The sequence below is a fragment of the Numida meleagris genome, chromosome 9, assembly GCF_002078875.1.
Source record: "Numida meleagris isolate 19003 breed g44 Domestic line chromosome 9, NumMel1.0, whole genome shotgun sequence".
Lineage (NCBI taxonomy): Eukaryota > Metazoa > Chordata > Aves > Galliformes > Numididae > Numida > Numida meleagris.
In genome coordinates, this window is record NC_034417.1 from 12,033,116 (window position 1) to 12,052,597 (window position 19,482).

The 19,482-nt window shown below is 40.1% G+C and overlaps 1 protein-coding gene across 13 annotated transcripts in view; it reads right to left on the reverse strand.

The window, feature by feature from the left end:
• Positions 1 to 19,482, reverse strand: part of ARNT2 (aryl hydrocarbon receptor nuclear translocator 2) — a 91,294-nt gene that overhangs the window by 19,860 nt on the left and 51,952 nt on the right. For all 13 annotated transcript variants that reach the window (XM_021407349.1, XM_021407339.1, XM_021407338.1 and 10 more), the window contains 6 exons: positions 17,746 to 17,811; positions 17,229 to 17,314; positions 9,760 to 9,836; positions 7,680 to 7,814; positions 6,714 to 6,788; positions 1,526 to 1,677 (listed from right to left, as the gene is read on the reverse strand). In XM_021407349.1, the coding sequence (XP_021263024.1) occupies positions 1,526 to 1,677; positions 6,714 to 6,788; positions 7,680 to 7,814; positions 9,760 to 9,836; positions 17,229 to 17,314; positions 17,746 to 17,811 (591 nt within the window). The remainder of the gene's footprint in view (positions 1 to 1,525; positions 1,678 to 6,713; positions 6,789 to 7,679; positions 7,815 to 9,759; positions 9,837 to 17,228; positions 17,315 to 17,745; positions 17,812 to 19,482) is intronic.

The following is a 19,482-nucleotide window of genomic DNA, read 5'->3' on the forward strand; positions in this document are numbered from 1 at the left end:
GCATTCCCAGAGTAAACACAATGCAGTCTGCAGCTCCACGTTATGAGCCGTGGACTCCTGGGAACAAAGTACAATTAAGCCATCCTAGGACAGACTGCAGCAGTTACCTTCAACTTTGCTGGCCTGTTTTTTTTGCAAATAGAAATCATTTTGAAAAGAAATATGGGGCAACACACATGTGGAAATACCAGTGCAGACAGGGAGATGATTAACTCTGATTTCAGGACTCTCGTTTTCAGTGAACTGTTTGGTTGTTTAAATCTAGCTTCCAGAGCACAAAAGATGTAAGCAAATTGATTCTAATGATGGGTTTCAAGATGCTGAAAGGACAGCTCTTCTAGCCCAGGTATGCGTCATGTCCAAATACCTTTCTTAAGGAGCAAGTCAGGGAGCACGCAGAGACACTTACGAGATTTCTAAGATCAAATGCCAATGCCCCGGGGCTTTGGTTTTCCAAGCAGAGCTCTCAGCATGCATCTCCACTAGTAGACTGCTCATTCAGCATTTCCATTATACAGTCTAACAGGTTGAGATTTTAAATCTACTAATTTCCTCTAAGTTAAACACTTGGCAAAAAACAAGCCACCAAAAAACTCTGGTCAGACCAGAAGTAGATTTTGTTTTAGAAATAGATTGAGTTTACATTGGAAAGAGGAAATATTTATAAAAAGAAATTAAAAAAAACAACAACTACAAAAGCAACAGCTTTATCAAGATCAGATTAGCTTCTGCAGTTGCTGGCTCAGAACTCAGGAGGCTTCAAAATCTTCTCTGCCCAGTTAAACAGTGACAAACCCCCACTATACTACTAGCAAGACTTTTTCTTAGAAGCAGTTCTATCAGCTATGGAACATGATACCCACTAATTCAACCTCCTTCCAAAGACAGATTTTTAGAAGTACTTATTCAAAAACATGATTTCATTCCCCTTTTCATACAAGGGGCTGGACCTATCCCCATACTTGGGGATATTCCACCAGATGTTACCAGCAGAGTAGGAGCCCTTCCCAATCCAGCCAGCTAGGAAATCATGTTGCCAGCTTCTACAGGCTGTAAGAGGAAGCAGAGCTCAAGGAGAAGACACCCGGAATGATGTAACAGTATGATCACAATGAACAAGAAGCAGGTGTCTTGTTTTCTTGTGTGATATTAATGCACACATGTAATTTTCTCTTTGGCTTAGGAATCTGGCTAGCCTTTCTCCAGTATGACAGCTGGTGGAAGCTCCGTGCTAGTTTAAAGCAGCTTGGACTGAAATCAAGGGGCCTGTCTAATGACATCACAGATAGTGAGGTTTCTCCTGGTGCAGCCAGGCCCTGGAAGCATTGCAGGATAACGAGAGAAGCAGCTATGCTGCATGATCTTACAATGCAGAAAAGCTCTACTACAGACTGCTACAGAGAAGCAAAATGCGGCTAGTAACATAAAAATCCGAACGCGCGTTTACAGTGCTAACAGCAAAAAGTTCACCAAAAACTTCAGTTCTTTCCAAAGCATATACATGAGCACCTGGAAAGGCACATACTTTACGTTAGTGTTGGTGCAGATGATGTATTCAATCTCGTCGGAGTAAGGATTCTGAAAAGTGAAGCTGCTGGTTCTGATCAGCATCCATTCCCGGTTTTTGGTACGAAAACGGTACATCACAGACAGGACTTGACCTTTCAGTTTCACAACCTGAAAAACCATTTGGAAAGGTTAATAAAAGGAGATTGCTATCTGCTGTGCAGATGAATAGTAAGCAGCAGAAACCGGAGTGTTCTGAACTTCAATTACAGAAAGCTATGGACACAGCAGGAATATTCCTCATTCAAAGAGACAGTAACCAAAATTTGAAAGACGTTTGCAGCTATTTCCCTCAGAATTAAACCCCCCATGCTTTGTTATATAAGACACTCATTCAGCCGGCTTATAAGGAGCATACAGATTCAGGAACCAACAGGTTGTGTTGTTATCCCAAGAGGGAAGCTTTAAGAAAGTTTTAATATGGAGTATTTATCATGAGAGATTCACAGAAACCAAACTGAGGCATCTTTTAAACATGTATACGTATACCATAAACTAAACATTGCACCTAGAACAGAAGTCCACAAGAAAATACATTTCATGAGCTTGCCTGTCTGCTTTTCCTCTTGAGCATCTAGCTATACAATTCATATGTGTGACATACTAAATCACACTACATTTAGGACAATACTTAAGAAATGTTTTCTTTTTTCTTTTTTTTTTTAATAGACACTGTGACTATTTTTGTTTTTTTTCTTCCCCGAACACATTACAAGTCCAAATCTGTCTTCAGATGACTAATATCTGATCCTGAAACACTCTGAACGTTACATAGTGAGCGCCTCTACCTATCAAAGTCTGTCCACAGGGATTCTGATTTATATTTCCCTGCAGGATTTAATTCTACTATTTCTCCTCCCCACGGAGTGCAAAGCCAACACAGGCGCTCACTCACTACGATTTTTGTACCCACTTATTAACATGAGTGGAAACTGATGGTGGGTTCTGGGTGTTAACTCAGTGGCAGCTGAGAAGCAAACATTTCTGTTCATTCAGCCTTCTTGGTCTCAGGGCATTAACCTCTGACAGAGGGATGCACAAGAGCGTGGGGGGCTTCAACTACCCCAGCACGACTTGAAGTCATCTTTCCTAAATGCTGCTTAAAGACAGAACTACTCCAGAACAAAAGACCTCAAAGCGTTGCTTAGGCAGTCAAGCTTTTCTGTTGCCAAGAGAGCCACCAAGTGTCTGTCAGCCCATCTTCCAGATTGCAAGGCTCTTCTGTTTTCATAATAAGTGAGAGCAGTGGGACATTGGTTACCTGATGCCACATTCTGACACGCTTCCTCTTCTCAAACACTGCTGCACTAAGTCACAGGATTACTCAAGAAATGTACTCTCTATCACAGTGACTGCTCAACTCCACGGTGGAGGAAGTTTAAACATATGCCCTGCCCTTGAAGCTTAAGAACAGCTGCATCATGCAGACTTCAAGACACAAAGCTAGCAGGAGCCATAAGCTATTTTTAAGAAAGACTATCCAAAAAAAGCCTATCAAGTTCCTTTTCAGAAATCTCTGTTCAGTGACTTGGCCTGGCACCCACCTAGCTAGAGCTCTGCTGAGCATCTGCTCCCTTATCTCTTCTGTTCACTGCCTCTTCCTAATGATAGCAAATGCCTTAAAAAAATCATCCTTATCTTGTACACTTGTTTCCTTATAATAAGCTTTCCTGTCGAAATGCTGACAAGTTCCCTTTACACCTTATTTTTCCCAACAAATGAACTGGTAGCAGTATTTAAAAACAGTATTTAAATTGCCTAAGATAAAGCAAACAAGGATAGGAGAAAGGATGAAGAACTTGACTACATTTTGTCAAGAAGCGATAAACCAGAATGAAGAAAAATAGTTAGAGATGGGTAATTATTCCTAATTAGAGGGACGGAAGAAAAAGAATAGAGAAATAATTGAATGGAGAAAGATAACTAATTAGAGAAAAATTGATGGGAAAGAAAAGAAAAAAATAAGAAGTGGAGATACTCATCACCTCTTTGACGTGTAGGTGAATTTTTCAGTGTAGAACAGACCCAGCAAGATCATGCAGCGATGGTGAAGATCAGGGAACAAGAACTTGCAAAGGATGCACAGAAGCCAGCAATTATGTTGGATGGAAACAGATACATAAAGATATAACCACAGATGTGAAAACACAAAAGCGGTTTGTCCCTAATTCCGCAAAATGCTTAGCAGTGTGCTAAGCTTAAAATATAGTGGGAATTAAGCATGTGCTAAATTAAACTGCTCTTAAGGGCATAATTGAATATAAATGAATTAACCACACACTTATGGTTAAGTACACGTTGCAGTGCTTTGCTGAAATGAGCCTTGAAGATTACTTCTGTGATACCTAAAGTTAAAACAGACCATTCCAAAAGAAGTAATTTAAAGCTGATAAATAAACAAGAATATCCACTGGAAATAATTTCAATGATTATACAAAGCTGGTCGGATCTCACACATCACAAGCAAAGACAGTTCTTGAGGAAATCCAAAATCCGAATGTGAAAACAAACAGGCCACATAATAAATCAAGAGAAAAGCATCCATGAGTATACACCAAAAAATACCAGGATGGCAAACTGCTAAAAAGAAACAATTGCTTCTTGTTTTCACAAGAAGAAATGATGAGCCAGCATTTGAATGGAGAGAGCAATAAGAGAGCATTGCCCACTTTAATAGCATTAATGAAAATGGAGAGTTAATTCCTTGTTCGGACAGCACACTTGCTTATAAGAAGTCAGGGATCTGGCAATGATCATTTCCAACACTGCCTTTGCTAGCTGAAGGTTCACTGAAGTCAAAAGCTGGGTATCAGGTGTGAAATTTTACCATCAGTCTCTCAGTGTGATGGATAAAATCAAAGACATTGATGGCAGTGAAGATGATGTAACATCGGCTTGTCTCAAAATGAGCAATGAGGTCCTGGGCCCCAGCAACCCTGGAAACAAACGTGCCAGCTCCAGACTTTGAGGCCTGGATTGCTCCTTCTCTGTGACGAGCATCCAGCTGAAGAAGAGTGCTTGAAACAAAGCCTGCACGCTGGCACTATGACTGCATTGTATGAGTTATCTAATAATCCCGGCTTTAAGTCAGAAGAAAGCTTATATGGTTTAAAATAATTCAGCTGGCACTGATTATTTTTTATTACTCTTCCACCAAGCTACCTGTTGGGTCTCAGGGAAGGAAAAGGGAGGCCTAATGAAAATAAATGCCGCATCTTGCTGTGGATTCTCTCTCCTTATCCACTGTATTTCCTACAAGTAGTTATTTCAGAAGAAACCCAGTATTTACCCTGTGTCTCCATCAACAAGCAATTAGGTTAGGAAATATGCTCCAATTCTGTTTTTGGCATTTCAAGTTGATCAACTGCTACAGGACTAAATAGAAAGAATACAGAAAAAAAAAAAAGGTGCAAAAAAAGTATTAGTATTGCCCAGAAAAATTGAGAATAATGACTCATAAGGCATTAAAAAAAAAGTTTTTCTCAGTGTGCGACATTCTTTAATCAACAATTTTCTACTACCACGCCCAGGGTAAAAAAAAAAACAACAGAATTTGTGTAAAAGTTCCAATCTGAACAGAATCCTACTGGATATCAAATAGCTGCATTCTGGATCCTTTGATACCAAACTCTATTTGTTGATCTTGGCCTGGAGAATATCTCATTCTGGCCTGATTTTCCCACCCTGATGAATGAACTTATCTTCCCAAGGAAGTAAAACCTTTGAGATGGATGCTGGCAATGGACCAAAACCTGCATACCATCCCTCCCCCTCCTCCCGTGCTCTGTTAGGCACCAACCTGGCTCTGGCACTGCCAGCAAATTAAAAATATCAGGTTTTAGAGGGTTTGGAGGAGGAAAAAACAAAAAACAGTTTATTGGAAATCAGTTACCTTTTGAATAAAAAGACTTCTAAGGCCTAAGTAACAATAATAAAATAAACCTCAATGATCTATTGTCCTGAAGTATGAATAAAGCAAACATTAATTCTGTAATAATATATAAAGCATTGAGATCACTGGTGGGAAAATCATGAACTGTCTTCCAGCAGTGCACACAAACAAAATAGCACAGAAAAGATCCCAAGCTAATGTTTAACCTTTACTTTTTTACATTCTTTAGAAATAAAAACCACCTGGTGCATAGCTGAACTGTTTACATCAGCCTTTTATTCCATGATTGAAATAACAGCCCCAATCACATTGCTACCGTACCGAACAAAAATATACAGAAAGAGGAATCGCCTGCTAAAGAAACAGCACAGTATTTTCATAGATTGGACACAGGTTGAGAGAACAGGAACTTTCACTTCTAATTTGTGTTTTTTTCCTGCTGCCTTTCTGCATGACCTTGAAAATCACACAAACCCCTGATCCAGCAAGTCACTTACGCACATGCCTAACGCTGAGCAGCGACAGCAAAGCCCTCAGGAACTGACTTCAGGATACAGCAGCAGCCCCCGTGGCCTCGTGTACTCCCAGCAAGCACAGTGAGGACTGAGCCTTTAACCAGAACATTATTCAGCCTTCCTGAGCCCCAGGCTGCACTCAGACAATCACAGACGGATGTTTGACATGTTATTATCTGGCAGCATTCAGTCACTGTCTCTTGGATGAATTAGTGGAATCAATCATCTGGGCTTTACTGAACCGCAGCCTATGTGTTTTCGCTGCTTTTCTTGCACCACTGGTGCCATGAGGCACAAGCTCAGGGAGCTGAGCCATCCGAAAGCTCGCCCTATGCAAAATCAAGCAGTCCTTTCGCTAACTCACCAGGCAAGTCCATCTGTGATGGCATCAGGACAGTAGGAAGGGTGGGGAGGTCAGGGATGGCAGAAACGAGGAGTGGGACCTGACTCCTGGTGGCAGCAAGCCGTCATGTAGGTTTAGCTGCACCATCACACCCGCAGGAAGGTAGGGCGGGTGATCTATTTCTGAAAACAGAGCCAACAGATGCTGCAGCTTAAACTACTGTTTATGCGGCTTAACTGTTTATTTACAGATCAACAGATTGTTTTATATTTTGCTGCTCCTTCTCCTAGATAACGGAAAAAAATACCTTGGAATGTAAAATAAAAGCTATTTCTCTGAATAACGCAGTAATAAGTAAGTAAATAAAAGGCAGAATAAAATGAACAGGATGCAGTACCTGCTGGAAACTCTCTCTCAAATGGCTTTGATCTTCAGGATGGCAGAATTCTAAAATGTCTTTCCCAAGAAGATCCTAGAATAAGACAAAATCTGTGTAAAAAAAACCCAAAAAACTGTGTATAAAGCCCAGACTGCAACACAACTCCATGCACAGATCCACAAGTAACCCCTGCAGATATTGGATCCATCATCCTCAATGGGACTACTCAGTTAACCAGAGATGAACATACAAGCGAGGTGTGTAGGCATCACTGTAGGCATCATGTCTCACATTGTATTTGTACAGTTCCACAGACATATGAACTCACAAACAAGTTAATTCTAATACCCATGAAATGGTGTCTTGAAGAGACTGACACTCTACTAAAACTCATTTTTGGCACTATTTTTTTGTAAAAAAAACAGTCGTCGTAAAACTACCTAAAATCAAAATAAATGGAGAAAACAAACGAGTAAGATATGATTTTTGCCTGTAAAATTCAACTGTTGAGAGTTATCTGAGAGATGGTCACAGTAGTCAGAAGTTCATTTGTTATTCTGCTCAGTTCTACGAGCAGACTCCTACTGAGAGGAGCAGATGTCAGTCTAAAGGAAAATAATGCCATAAATGATCTCTCCTTACAATTCAAGAGACTGCCAGAAGTTAAGAATTACAGGACTAAAACTCTCTCCAAGCACTGTTAACTTTCTGTCACAGAATGTATTAACTGTGCAAGATTTAAAGCATCTTGCTGTTAGGATTTTAATTGGATCTGAAAGGAATAAAAAGACAACCCTCCTAACAAAGGGGAAAACTGGATTTTATAGAACCATGGTCAGCAAAGAAAAATGAACAGCATTTAGTTCACGGCACATGGATTGTTAGCTACAAAAGTTGCATGTTTTGCTGCTTTCAATTTTAATGTGCAAACAGAATTCTCCTCATTAGCTCTACTTCATCTCGGCAGTGACAGGGCTCACTGACCTGGGGCTGGTAGCCAATGACGCTGATGCACCTGGGGTCAACAAAGGTGATGACTCCATCAGAGTTGTGCCTCGACAAGAACTCAGTTGGGACTGACATGCCATTCATGTCCATGCACACCGGAGAGCTGGTTACCTAGGATCAATCAAGTCCACAGCATTTAGTACACAGAACAACCACCTCACATTCGCGCAGCTGAATACTAACTACTGAGGAAAGTCATAAATAAATTGACAGCATGAATACTTGACACAGACCTGCTGTTAATGCTAGTATGCAGTGCAATTATCTCATGCCATGGCGCTTTCCTAGGCTTAACAGCACAGCAGGAAAACAAGTACATCCAAAGTTCCCAATAAGACTGGGTTCATCTCGCTTTGTGGGACCACACTGAAGTCAGGCTTCTTGGTCCCTGCCCTTGTGAACCAAGAATGAGAGCCTCCCAGAGGACAATTAGAGCCTGCTGTTTTAGGACAGGAAGGTCACTCTACAGAAGAGGCCAACTCACTACCTGTAAACACATCCAACAGGACCAGCTCAGACCGAACACTCAGCTTCCAGATAACCGCAGTCAGGTGAGACAAACCTCACCTGAAACCCCCAGACAACGGGAGCAAAGTTTTCCAGAGGCTGGTGTAGGTTATGCTGTTATGTGGCTGCTCATCATGAAGACAGCTCTCCGCGCAGAACGAAGCACTTCCAGCCCTCTGCCTGAAACCTGTGCAACCAGGCCTATCCATACCCTATCTTTCCTGCTGGGACTACAAATGAGACCATTGTTTTTCTTAGAACTTTCAGAGCCAGTAGGACTAACAAGGCCCCAAACCAAAAGGAAAAAAAAACTTTTTTCTTTTGCCGTCTCAAAGCAAATTTGCCAGTGGACTGTATGCAAGATTTCAATTTACTGTTACAGAGCACAGTTTTTAATTTCTGCACCTTGACTTCTTTGTGATTAAAGCCATCCCCAAAGCCTCTTCCTCCCCTCCCTCACATATTCCCACTGGCTTCTCTAATGTAACAGATGTTTTGACACTCCACATGTTACTAATGCAATTTTCTCGGAAATAGCCTTCTTTGGCAGCTCTAACATACGAATCCCCATAACTTACTCCTCTCCATTAGTGGAATATATTACCCTGATTATAAAAGTACGATTAACTTAGTAAACATCATGCGATATTTTCGTAGGTCTGCCATCACAATGGAGATACACTGCAGAAGTGCTAACACTTTCAGCAATGTGCAGGCTGCTCACCCCAAATAAGACAGGTTTGGCACCCGTGCTGTAAGGAAGGGTCATTCTACCTTCTAAAAAGGAGTGATGCCATCACAGCAGATGGCAATGAGTGCAGGCCAACAAGAGATCACGTAAGAGGCTCGAACACATACACTCATGGCAGAATCCCCACACTGCTAAGACAAAAGCTTGCTTTCCTGCTGTGGTGAAGGAGATTGACTTTAACTGCTCTAGCTCCAGCACAGAACTCTTATAGCAACAGACAAAAGAAGAAAATATAATACATCAATTGCAACAGTCTGGATAAAAAGAAGTAAAATTTTATTCTCACTGTTCTCTTGGCTGACATCATGAATGCGTATGAATACATAAAATGACACAAGCTGAGAAAAAAAGTTATTATCTGTGAAGTGCCTCTTGACTGCTTTATCACTTTCAAACCAACTCCTGCAATCATCTCTCTTCAAGTAATTGATTAGCCAGAGACAGAGAGAGAACGGATCAAAGAACAGCAGGGAGCACATCACTGTCTTTGGGAGCCACTTTAGCCATTGCAGCACCTGCGCTCCCATGTTCTTTATCATCTAGAATATCCCATCCCCATGTCCTCTACAGAACATCAGGTTGGGATACACGCGCATTCCGGGAGCATCTTTGTTGCAGTTGTTAGATGAGACACACATATATAGCAAAATCAAATTTTCATTTTCTTCTGTCAGTGTGTTCTAAGAAAGCCACTGATTGCACACACAGACATCAAGGCACATTATGTTTTGGAGGTACCAAACCACAATACTGATTATGTTTTCTGAAGTAGTTCATGGAAGGAAAGACTGGCATTACCTGAAGCCTTCCTATTGCCACGAGGCAGTATTTACTACCTTGTCCCACATCAGCATCTTCTTCTGGTATAGTCATTCCTAAAGCAAACAACAACAAATATTGTTATGATTAGGAAACGGGGATAAGCAGTGAAGCTGCAGGCCTGGTTTCATACTATTCTAGATGCTCTACGTCATACAAAACAACGTGATCGTCTTGTCCAAGATCCAGGCATTATCAGTTGGTTCAGATCAGAAGTTCCCTCAAAGCTGTGCTTAATCCTACACACTTCAAAAGCATACACAGCAAGTACTGAACAATTTTGGCTGCTGAAGACAAAGGAGATACAAAAACTCCATGACACACTGAGATAGGCAACAACATTTCCATAAGTACTGCTCTGCAGCACGTTACTGGAATCACATTGTCACTTCAATATGTTCAGTCACTGCACACTATGCTCAATTTTCTTTGTGAATAATATATTATCATCAGCTTTCAAAACAAGGCACATGAGCTTCATGCTAATGTTTAACAGACGGTTTTACTTTTTTCTATAATAGACTAAATCTGGGTCATTACGTTGAAAGACTGAAAAAATGCGGATGCATAGCTAACAGTACATGTTTCAGTTGTGTAACAGGAGTAACTACTATAAACAGAGGAAAAATTTCAGAACATACATGTGTACTGTTTTCCATCTCAGTGTTTCACAAATGGGAAAGCTGAGATTAGCTCTGTTTACTCACATGCTGGCTAAGCCTTAGTAAGGCTATTTCCCAACTCAAGTTTTGAGATACCAGTTTCCTATGGAGGATTTGCAAAACATCTTCCAATAGTGACACTACTGACTTATTTTGAGTTATTTGTGAGCTCTTTCACAATGCTTTTCAAGGAATTCAGTCACAATAGGCAGTGAATCATTTAAGATGCATTTTAGGGACCAATGGAATTAATTGCAAAGCAGTTACCAATTACGAAACAACCACCACTTTATTCTCAAGATGTATACTTCCCACCATAGGTTAATCTCTTGTCCATAAAAAGGATGGAGCATACAACTTTTTTAAATGATGCCTCTGAAAAGTGTCTGTAAGTGCAGGTAAATGAACTGAAGTAGTCTCTGAATTACGTGTTTTGTACTGAAAGAATTCTATCTTATCTGACAATCAGTTTCTACAGGTATTTCTCAGTTCCCATTGTGCTATATGATATTGGTCCCTCTATGGAACCGCAGCTTCCACTTGAGGCCCTTCACCTGATTTGGATGTAGAACACCCTTGGAATTAGGACAATCTGCAGTTTCAAGCCCTTCAATCAGTTAAATCACAAAGCAATGTTTCAACATTTCACACATCACTATTCTTTCTCTTTTCTCTACACTTCAAGCAAACTACAGAAAAGACTCCAAACAGCTAAGTCCCGTGCTCTGAGACAGTCGTTTATCTATCTGAGAGCATAAACCACTGACGTAAACCTGCAGTTCAGAGACATATTACAGAACTATTTTCTTTTTCTTCCTTGCTGTGTTTACAGAGTTATTTCTTCAACAAAAGGCCCAGTAATTAGCCAGAGACAGCTCAACTCTGCAAAGGAATTAAACTTGGCAGCATCTTAAGAAAAAAGAGAAGATTACCCTGAAAAAGCAGCACGGAACATCAACTAAAAACTGTGTCTACTTCAGACAAAATTTTGGCAGACATGTGGCTATCTGCTCACACACATGTGGTGGGCAGGGAAGGCTGAGCTACTGAAACTAAAATCAGACTCCTCCACATGACCAATTTTCATTTTAAATAGGTATAAAATGGACAACTGAGAATGCAGCAGCGTTTCGTCTTAAAAAGCTGTGAACAAAGGGGTGAACCAAGAGCAGGGTAAATGAAATGATACGGCAGTTGAGGCAGGAGTGTGAGGACACTGACTTTGATGTGAAAGGACTGCAGCAGAGTACAAAAACAATCGCACAAAGAAAGCAAACTGGAGAAGAGAAGGCGGCCGTGACATCGGCTGGAGGCTTGCAGCAAGGACTGCATCCCTCTGGGAGTTGCCTTGGGCCCGAACCCTGCACTGGGGCAAACCTGCAGGCCCAACTGCCAGCCTCAAAAACTAACATAAAAGCCAACACCTGAAGCAAGCACTGACTCATGCCCTGATTTCACAGACAGCACAGATAAACTCCAGGTCCTTCCCCTTCGGAAGCTTTTCTTGGTGGCTGCTTTCTGCTTCTGAGAAGCGGGCCTCTTCAACTAGGGGCCTACACTTCAAGCGGGCCTACGTGTGTTTTTAAGGAAACAATTTTAGGCATTCTGGCTGGATAATCTTAACCCAAAGATCTTCTCTTAAATGGAGTTTTCCATTTGGAGAGGACAATTTTGAAGTATTTTCCTGCGTTGGTTTTTTCAATCATTTCCTTAGCTGCACAGTGTGTTTTTTGCAAAAGACAGCAAAGATACTCAGCTGGATGGCTTCCACTTTGCATAATCATTTTTCTGCAGCTTTCAACAACGCTTTCCTTTTTAGGAACTCTGTACAGGCTCACTACTGCCCAAATAAACTGAGAGCAAAAATAAACAATCTCCAAAATTAAACCTAGCTAAGCAACACCATTTCTGATGGAACTCAAGTGTTGGCACAGGAAGCTGTTGATCTAAATTTCACTTTTTTTTTTTTTTTTTTTGCAAGATGGATTACATTTGGTCCATATAACACATTGGAAAATTTATTTGGTTTATGCCACAAGACAGACTATGAATGAAAAAAACAATCTGCCTGGAATTTATTGATACATGACCTAGTGAACTACTACCCCTGCCCTAAAAATGCCTATGGCAAAGATATGCCAAAATGACTGTTCACTTGTTTGTAGTGTAGGTGCTATTACTGATAGCACTCCATAGATGGAAATCACTTTCTTTACTTTGTCACTGATGATTATGAATCTTCATAAGAGGAAAAGAAGATTCAACTATGTGTACGCTTCTGTACAAAGACGCTTTCTAGAAGAGATTTACTTTTGCTTTAGTATACTTCTTACTGAGCATACTCCAATGAGGACAGTTAAATACATGTGCTTTGCACTTAATACTGGTTTGTCTAGCTCTCAAACACAACATAATATTGCTCCTTAGGTTCACCAAGCACCATCAGAACCTCCAAATAGTTTCAAAAGCATTCAGGAGAGCAACAGCAACACTGACCTCTTCGAGGCATCAACAAAATAAACACAGATCAGTTATTCACATTCCTTATGTGTAACTCTGACAGAGGCTTTATTTCTCAACACCAAATAAATGCTTCTCTTGAATAATAAATATAGTGTTATGCTTGTTCAAGTTAATATCAACATTTTGCAAAGCTAAGCCTGCAACTGAGCAGCACAAATAGAACGCTGTGCCGTTATAGGTTATATTTAATTTCCAAGTGTCCTGTATGCCAGCAAACAGTTTCCCACAGGGTAACGGCATTTGTTTGTGTGGACATAAGGAACTTTTTAGTTTTCCCATTGAGCTTCCAATTGGCTCTAATGACAGAACGACTTCATTTTCTGCCTTCTTTCTCCAGCCTTCTGCCCCACACTTTCTCTGAGACACAGAACTGTGTCAGTGGATTTGTGGTTTCACTTTACTACAGTCAAAAATAAATTAATTGTGAGTATTTAGAAGGACGCAATTAAGTGCTCCATTATCACTACCCATTCCCTGTAAGTGCCTCTCTCCATCATTACAGCTGCAGTTATACTCTGGGCACGAAACTACACTGCACAAGATTATTTCCTATACACAACAGTGGAAACTGTGGATAATTACCATATATCAAAGAAAATTCTAGTGAAAAATCCCAACAAAAGCTGAGGTTCTTTCTTTCTTTAAACAGAACTTTAAACGTGACAGCAGTGCAAAGAATATTCAAGCAAGTATTTTGTTTTGTATTGGAAGAGGGAATACTTCTGCACAAATGTCCAGATTCTGCCAAAACTTTAGAATAACCTAACAGCTTTGGCATGCTGTGGTTAAGACGTTACCGTAAGTCTGACTTGGAAGACCCAAATGTTTCTTTTTTAAGATAAAAAATGAGGATAAAAAAGAAAAAGATTTCAACATTATTTGAATTCAACGTTATTCTGGGACTCTTTATTTGAAGTTTTTGAAACAAGGATCCATCTAAGCCTTTTCTTCGCAATGTTTTCTTCCTGCAGGTCCTGTTTTTGATTTACAGAAAAGTAGCAACAACTCAACGGACTGTATCTTCTCTCTCCACCAAATATTTTCCATCAATTGTTATGACATGAAAATAAACTATTAGGAAAATATCATATGGACCACATAGGATTCATTTCCTTTCAGGAGTATGATGCTCTGGAGGAAAAAATGAAGAAAAGTAAGTGCTTGCTTAAGTTTAAAACTGAATAATGAGGAAAAGGTCAGCATTTCTCAGCTTTATGACTCGTTAGGAGCTTGAAGCATTCCCCAGGCTAAGGATCACACAGCCTTCTAGCATGGGAAACAGAGGGACAAAGGCTGGAGTTGGGATGCAGCCAGTTTCAAACAAGAGGTCTTTTAACCTCCTTCAAAATAATCCAACACTGCACTATCATTACTTATTTAACACACACTACACATAAGAAATTAACAACATACCAGCTGGAATCTGAAATATTTGACTATTTTTTTTTTTTAATGTGACTTCCACACAAAGCTTACTTGATGCAGAGTCTATCTAAGGTCAAGATGTAATTTATGAGGAAATACATAATTTATGGTGGGTTTTGTACATGAACTTTGCTTTACCCTTCTGTCACAAGCACAATGAAGGACAATGATGAGACCATTAATGCACCCAGTCTGAACCAGACTCATGCTCCAAGCAGTCCTATCCTCTCTCTGTGGCTCACTCACCCAGAGGCAAGTCTCTCAGAACAGCCAAATAGCTCCTTTTCCAATTGAAGACAGAGAGACAGCACAGCCTGCAGCACTCCTTGGTCTGCTTGGCTAGGAAATGCCTGAAGGAGGTGCTGCCCATGGGTCCTGCATGCTCCCTGCTCTCTTCTGGGCAGAGGATGAGGCATGATGCTTCCTCTGTTTTTTCTCCCACCTCTCACACAGTGAAAGAGGCTAGAAGCAGCTTGCTAATAAGTGAGTGAGTCTTGCTGCTCCACAAAGGTGAGAAAAAAGGGAAAAATGCAGGGTAGGTAACACTAACATTGATCACAAAGCAGTTCTTGTCTTGGTGTTTCTACATCAGTATTCATCATGATACACAGAGTATGCAGCACACTGACAATGGACAATACAATACAGCACAGAAAGAGAAAATACCAGGTGTTAAATTAAGTGCAGATTAAGTGTATTTGCTAAATATTCGTTACTGTGTTCATGTGAAAGAATGTGATGTGTGTTGCATATCAATTCCATAACGCACGTGCCACACTGCATGCTCTGAAAGGACAAGATAAGGAGTTTAAACTGGAGTGTCTACTTGGCAATTGAAAAATAAATGAAAACGATCCTTTCCATGGCTGGTTTATAAACCAGCTGAGGCATGGCACAAACCCACTTATGCCCAAGAATGCCGAGATGATGCAAAGGCCAGGGCTTGCCACTTGCTACCTGGCTTGAACAAAAGTGATTTTATTACAAAGTAGGAAAAGCTTTAGCAAATTAAATTACTTGTACAGTTATTTCATTTGCTTTGCACATTATGGTTGAATTACCACTGGAAATGGGAACAAATGTAGTAATGTTGCCACTGATTTACCCAAACATACTGGGAGCCAATTTAGCCCTTGGGTATTCTCAGTCAGCTCCTACAGACAATGGTTATAAGAAAATAACCAACACAAACTGGGGAAGACTTGTGGAGGTATGAGGGCAAACACTCATGAAAGATGCCTCAATTCTGTAGTACATGCCCTGAAAAATATACAGGCATGACTGTGATGAGTAACAATTTGGATATTAACATAAAAGACCACTGAAATTCCACATAAGACTCTTAAAAGCTAAATCATCCCTTTGGATTGCGCTACAGTTTTTAGGCATTAACTTTGTGGAGGAGCACTGGGATATCATAGGGGGATCACCATGTGATTTTGAGGAGTGCAGTAATAGAAGCGGAATGAAATTCAACATTACAAAATGCATAAGCATGCACTTGGGGACTAATAACTGTCACAAACTACAGCAATAGAATTGGGATGAAACTTCACATTATGAATCAAAAGATTCAAAGCTATTTTTGTTATGAAGACCCTCAGCTGGCAAAAACTAAGGAAAAGGCAGTCTGATATAAATATATAATAAATGGTTTATGGTGCCAACAGGATGCATAATACAGAAGAGAAACAGATTATATCACAGTTTGCCTCTCAGGACAGGAAGTACCATTTTCATTATGTATCACTACAGTATCACTTGGAACAAGTGTCCACAGTTCTGATTACCTACATTTTGAAAAGAGAAGTTAAAACAGACGGATAAAGAAAAGAGAACACATAGTGAGAGCAGAGATTAGAAGAGGGCTGGTTTATCTGGGCAAAGACAAGGCTGACAGGAGATGACTTCTAAGTGTGTACCAGTTTGAAAGATGAAAAACACTGGTAACTGATTATATAATACAAAACCGCAATTCAGCAGGAAATAGACACAAGGTTTACACCCATATTTTGGTATCTGCACACCAGCGTACAGGCACAGTACAAACCACTTTTAGCATTCAAAATTCCTCAATAAATGCGATTTATGCTTGTGGTATACAACCGCAAAAGGGCAGGACGACTCAAGGTTCGATTCATGTCAGGTGCTGTTATGTTGAAACAGCCCTCTTCAACTACTGCAAATGCCAAGGTCAGCCAGCCCAGTTCATGATGATGTCTAGATGAACTCCATTGCTTCCCCTTGGAATTTTTCAAATGCAAATATTCCCATATGCAATATTGAGTAATAGAAGGTAAACTCCAGTTCAAAGAAAAATATCAAGACTTGCTTTCCAGAAAAACTGCCTCAAAACAGAATTTATCACAATGGCTGAACATTTTCCACTAAAACCGCTACTTTGAAGTAAAGATCTATGCCCCTAACTTGAAATTACACGTTTTCATACATGGGTTCTTGCAACTTGGTACTTAAATATAAGAGGTGTTTTCTTCTAGCTGTATCAGTGCTTTGGGTTTACATTCTAAAAACGAGGCCATTTTTATGCTGGCTATCAGACTGAAATCTTTTGGCTTCAGTTACTGCAATCCCACGTTACTGACAACTCTTCTACAGCTTTCTGTGGCAATGAAATTGAGAAGGGTTTCACGTAGAAAAACCCTGAGATTCTGAGTGTGTAACAACAGCTGATTTATTGATATCAAACGCTTCTCAGATCAGATAGAAGGGGTTACCCTTACAGAAATTCAGCCTGGTTCTGTACCAGCAAGGGGATCCTGATCCAGGTTCCCAAGTTCTTGAAGATAGTGTGTTACACTCTGCCCACAAGATACACACCTGCTGGTGGCCAAGCCTTGATGTAGCCAGTGCAATGGACAACAGCATACTGTGCTTCACCTTCTTTTACTGGGCCAAGGCCATTCCTAAATGAAAAGGAAACACAAATATACCGTGTTGATTGACATGCAGAATAGCTTTATGTTTTTATACTACTAGCAATTTACTGATATCTGTACGTTGTGTTAGAAACAGCCTACTGTGAGCCCTAAGTGCCGTACTACAACGCTATTCAATTCTCACCTGCTTTCCACCATACTTCTCTGAGAAATGTAATGAAGCTTATTTCAGAGACGGAGCAGGTTAAGAGAAATAGTTGACTGACTTGCCCATGATTTCAAAGACCTAGCGATTGCCACAGCTGAACTGAGTACCAAGTTCTCCTCCCTGTGACCCAGTGCTACTTTGCACTGTATGCTAATGCAGATGTTTGTCCAGGTTGCACTCTGATTGAGCACTACTCTAGTGGAAAAATGAGAGTTCTTATAGCAACTGACTGTTGCAGTAAATTAAGTACCTGTATCTTTTCCTCATGGTGGTTATTCTGTTCAGAGGTAAGTGATCCAGAGGAGCATTTCCACACCTAGAAGTAAAGAAGTATTTGAAAGAGCTCAAAACTGAATATAAATAGCTGAGATGAAAAAGCGTTTTAAGATCTTTATTAGTATATATAAGCAGACAATTATGGATATTTATTTCTGACACGAAGTCCTAGATGCATGTTTTCTCAGAACTTGCCGCTTTCACAGCCCAGGCTTTTTGGGTGCAGTACAAATATTTTCTTGATTTTATGAAGAACAACAGATAAAGATTCCCCCCCAACCCTCCGAATCTAAGGGCTATTTGAAACAGAAATTCCAAGAGTGGATAAAGAATAGATACACTTCTAGATACCACAAAGCATGGCGAAAACTAGACAAGTACATCAGGCCCCCACATACCCATACAAAATAATTTCAGTGTATCAGAGCTTCCCTGGACAGCATTACAACTGCTACACACCAGCTATAATTTTAGACATTACTCCAGTCTTTGCCAGAACAGACATCTGTTCTTGTGTATTTTGTGGTATTTCTAACTATGCCTAACAGCATAATTTTACAATCCATTTGAAGCTCAGTAAATAGTCTGAAAGATGAAAACAGTTCATTCTCGGTTGACACAAAGAACAATAGCAATAAAAGAAGCAATCACAAGGGAAGTTCACATTATTTGACAACCATTCTTCCAACAAATTTTGTTTCTTTTTTAAACTTTTATTTTTATGTTTACCGGTCACTGCCAATGAGAAAGAATGAATAATTAAAGTAAGATTCAGAATGTAAAAACAATGGGGATACTGGAATGTCTAGAATTACCCTCATGCACTGGACTTTCCAGAATCAGAGTGTTAAGAAATAACTGCAGTTTTAATTGTTGTTTAAAAAGCTGGGGAACAGTAGTAAACAGGACACTCGGCCCAACTTTCTTTGCTGTGTCCTTGTTAGAGAAGAAAAGATGCTTACTGAACAGCAAATATCAGACTAATGTCTCTAAAGAAATCTGTCTGAAGCCACTATATTTTGTTTCCTAACAAGCTATAATAGAAAAAAATAGCACTAACATTACATGACAGGATATGCACAGTATACTGGATTGAGAATTTCAAAGGTCATATGCAGTTGCTACTCCTGCAGACTATAACCTCAGGTACTGCAGAGCACTAAGAAAAGAAGCTGGTGTGAGAAAAGGTCTCTAGATCGTTGCCCTTTTCCCTTCATCTTGACATGTTCTCCTTGTCTGATGAACACTTCTGTTAAAACATATAGCTCTTGCTGCATCCTCCAACACTCAAGATTGGCTTAAATTATTGTCAATGGCCTGCATATATCACTATAATGACTAAAGCATAGGGATCCTTTGCATGGATCAAGGATAGCTAACGTAAGAGGAGCTACAGTTTTGAAATCTTATCCTGAAGGTATGAAGTATATAAACCCCTTTCAAAGGCCATATATTCAGCCTCCTTGCATGGTGCAAAGAGCATCCACCACAATTAAAAGAACCACACATCTGTTGTAATGTGTCAAATATTTCGGTTTGTGTGACTCATTCCAAAACAAATTTTGCATCATCTGTTCTCGGAGTATACATTGGATTTAGGCTGTGTATGCAGTTACGTATCCCCCCACACCACCACCACAGAGAGTTATCCTGTTTGCACAGAAAAAGTCAGAGCCATTGGGCAGGCAGACCTCTTAGGAAGCCCAGGCAA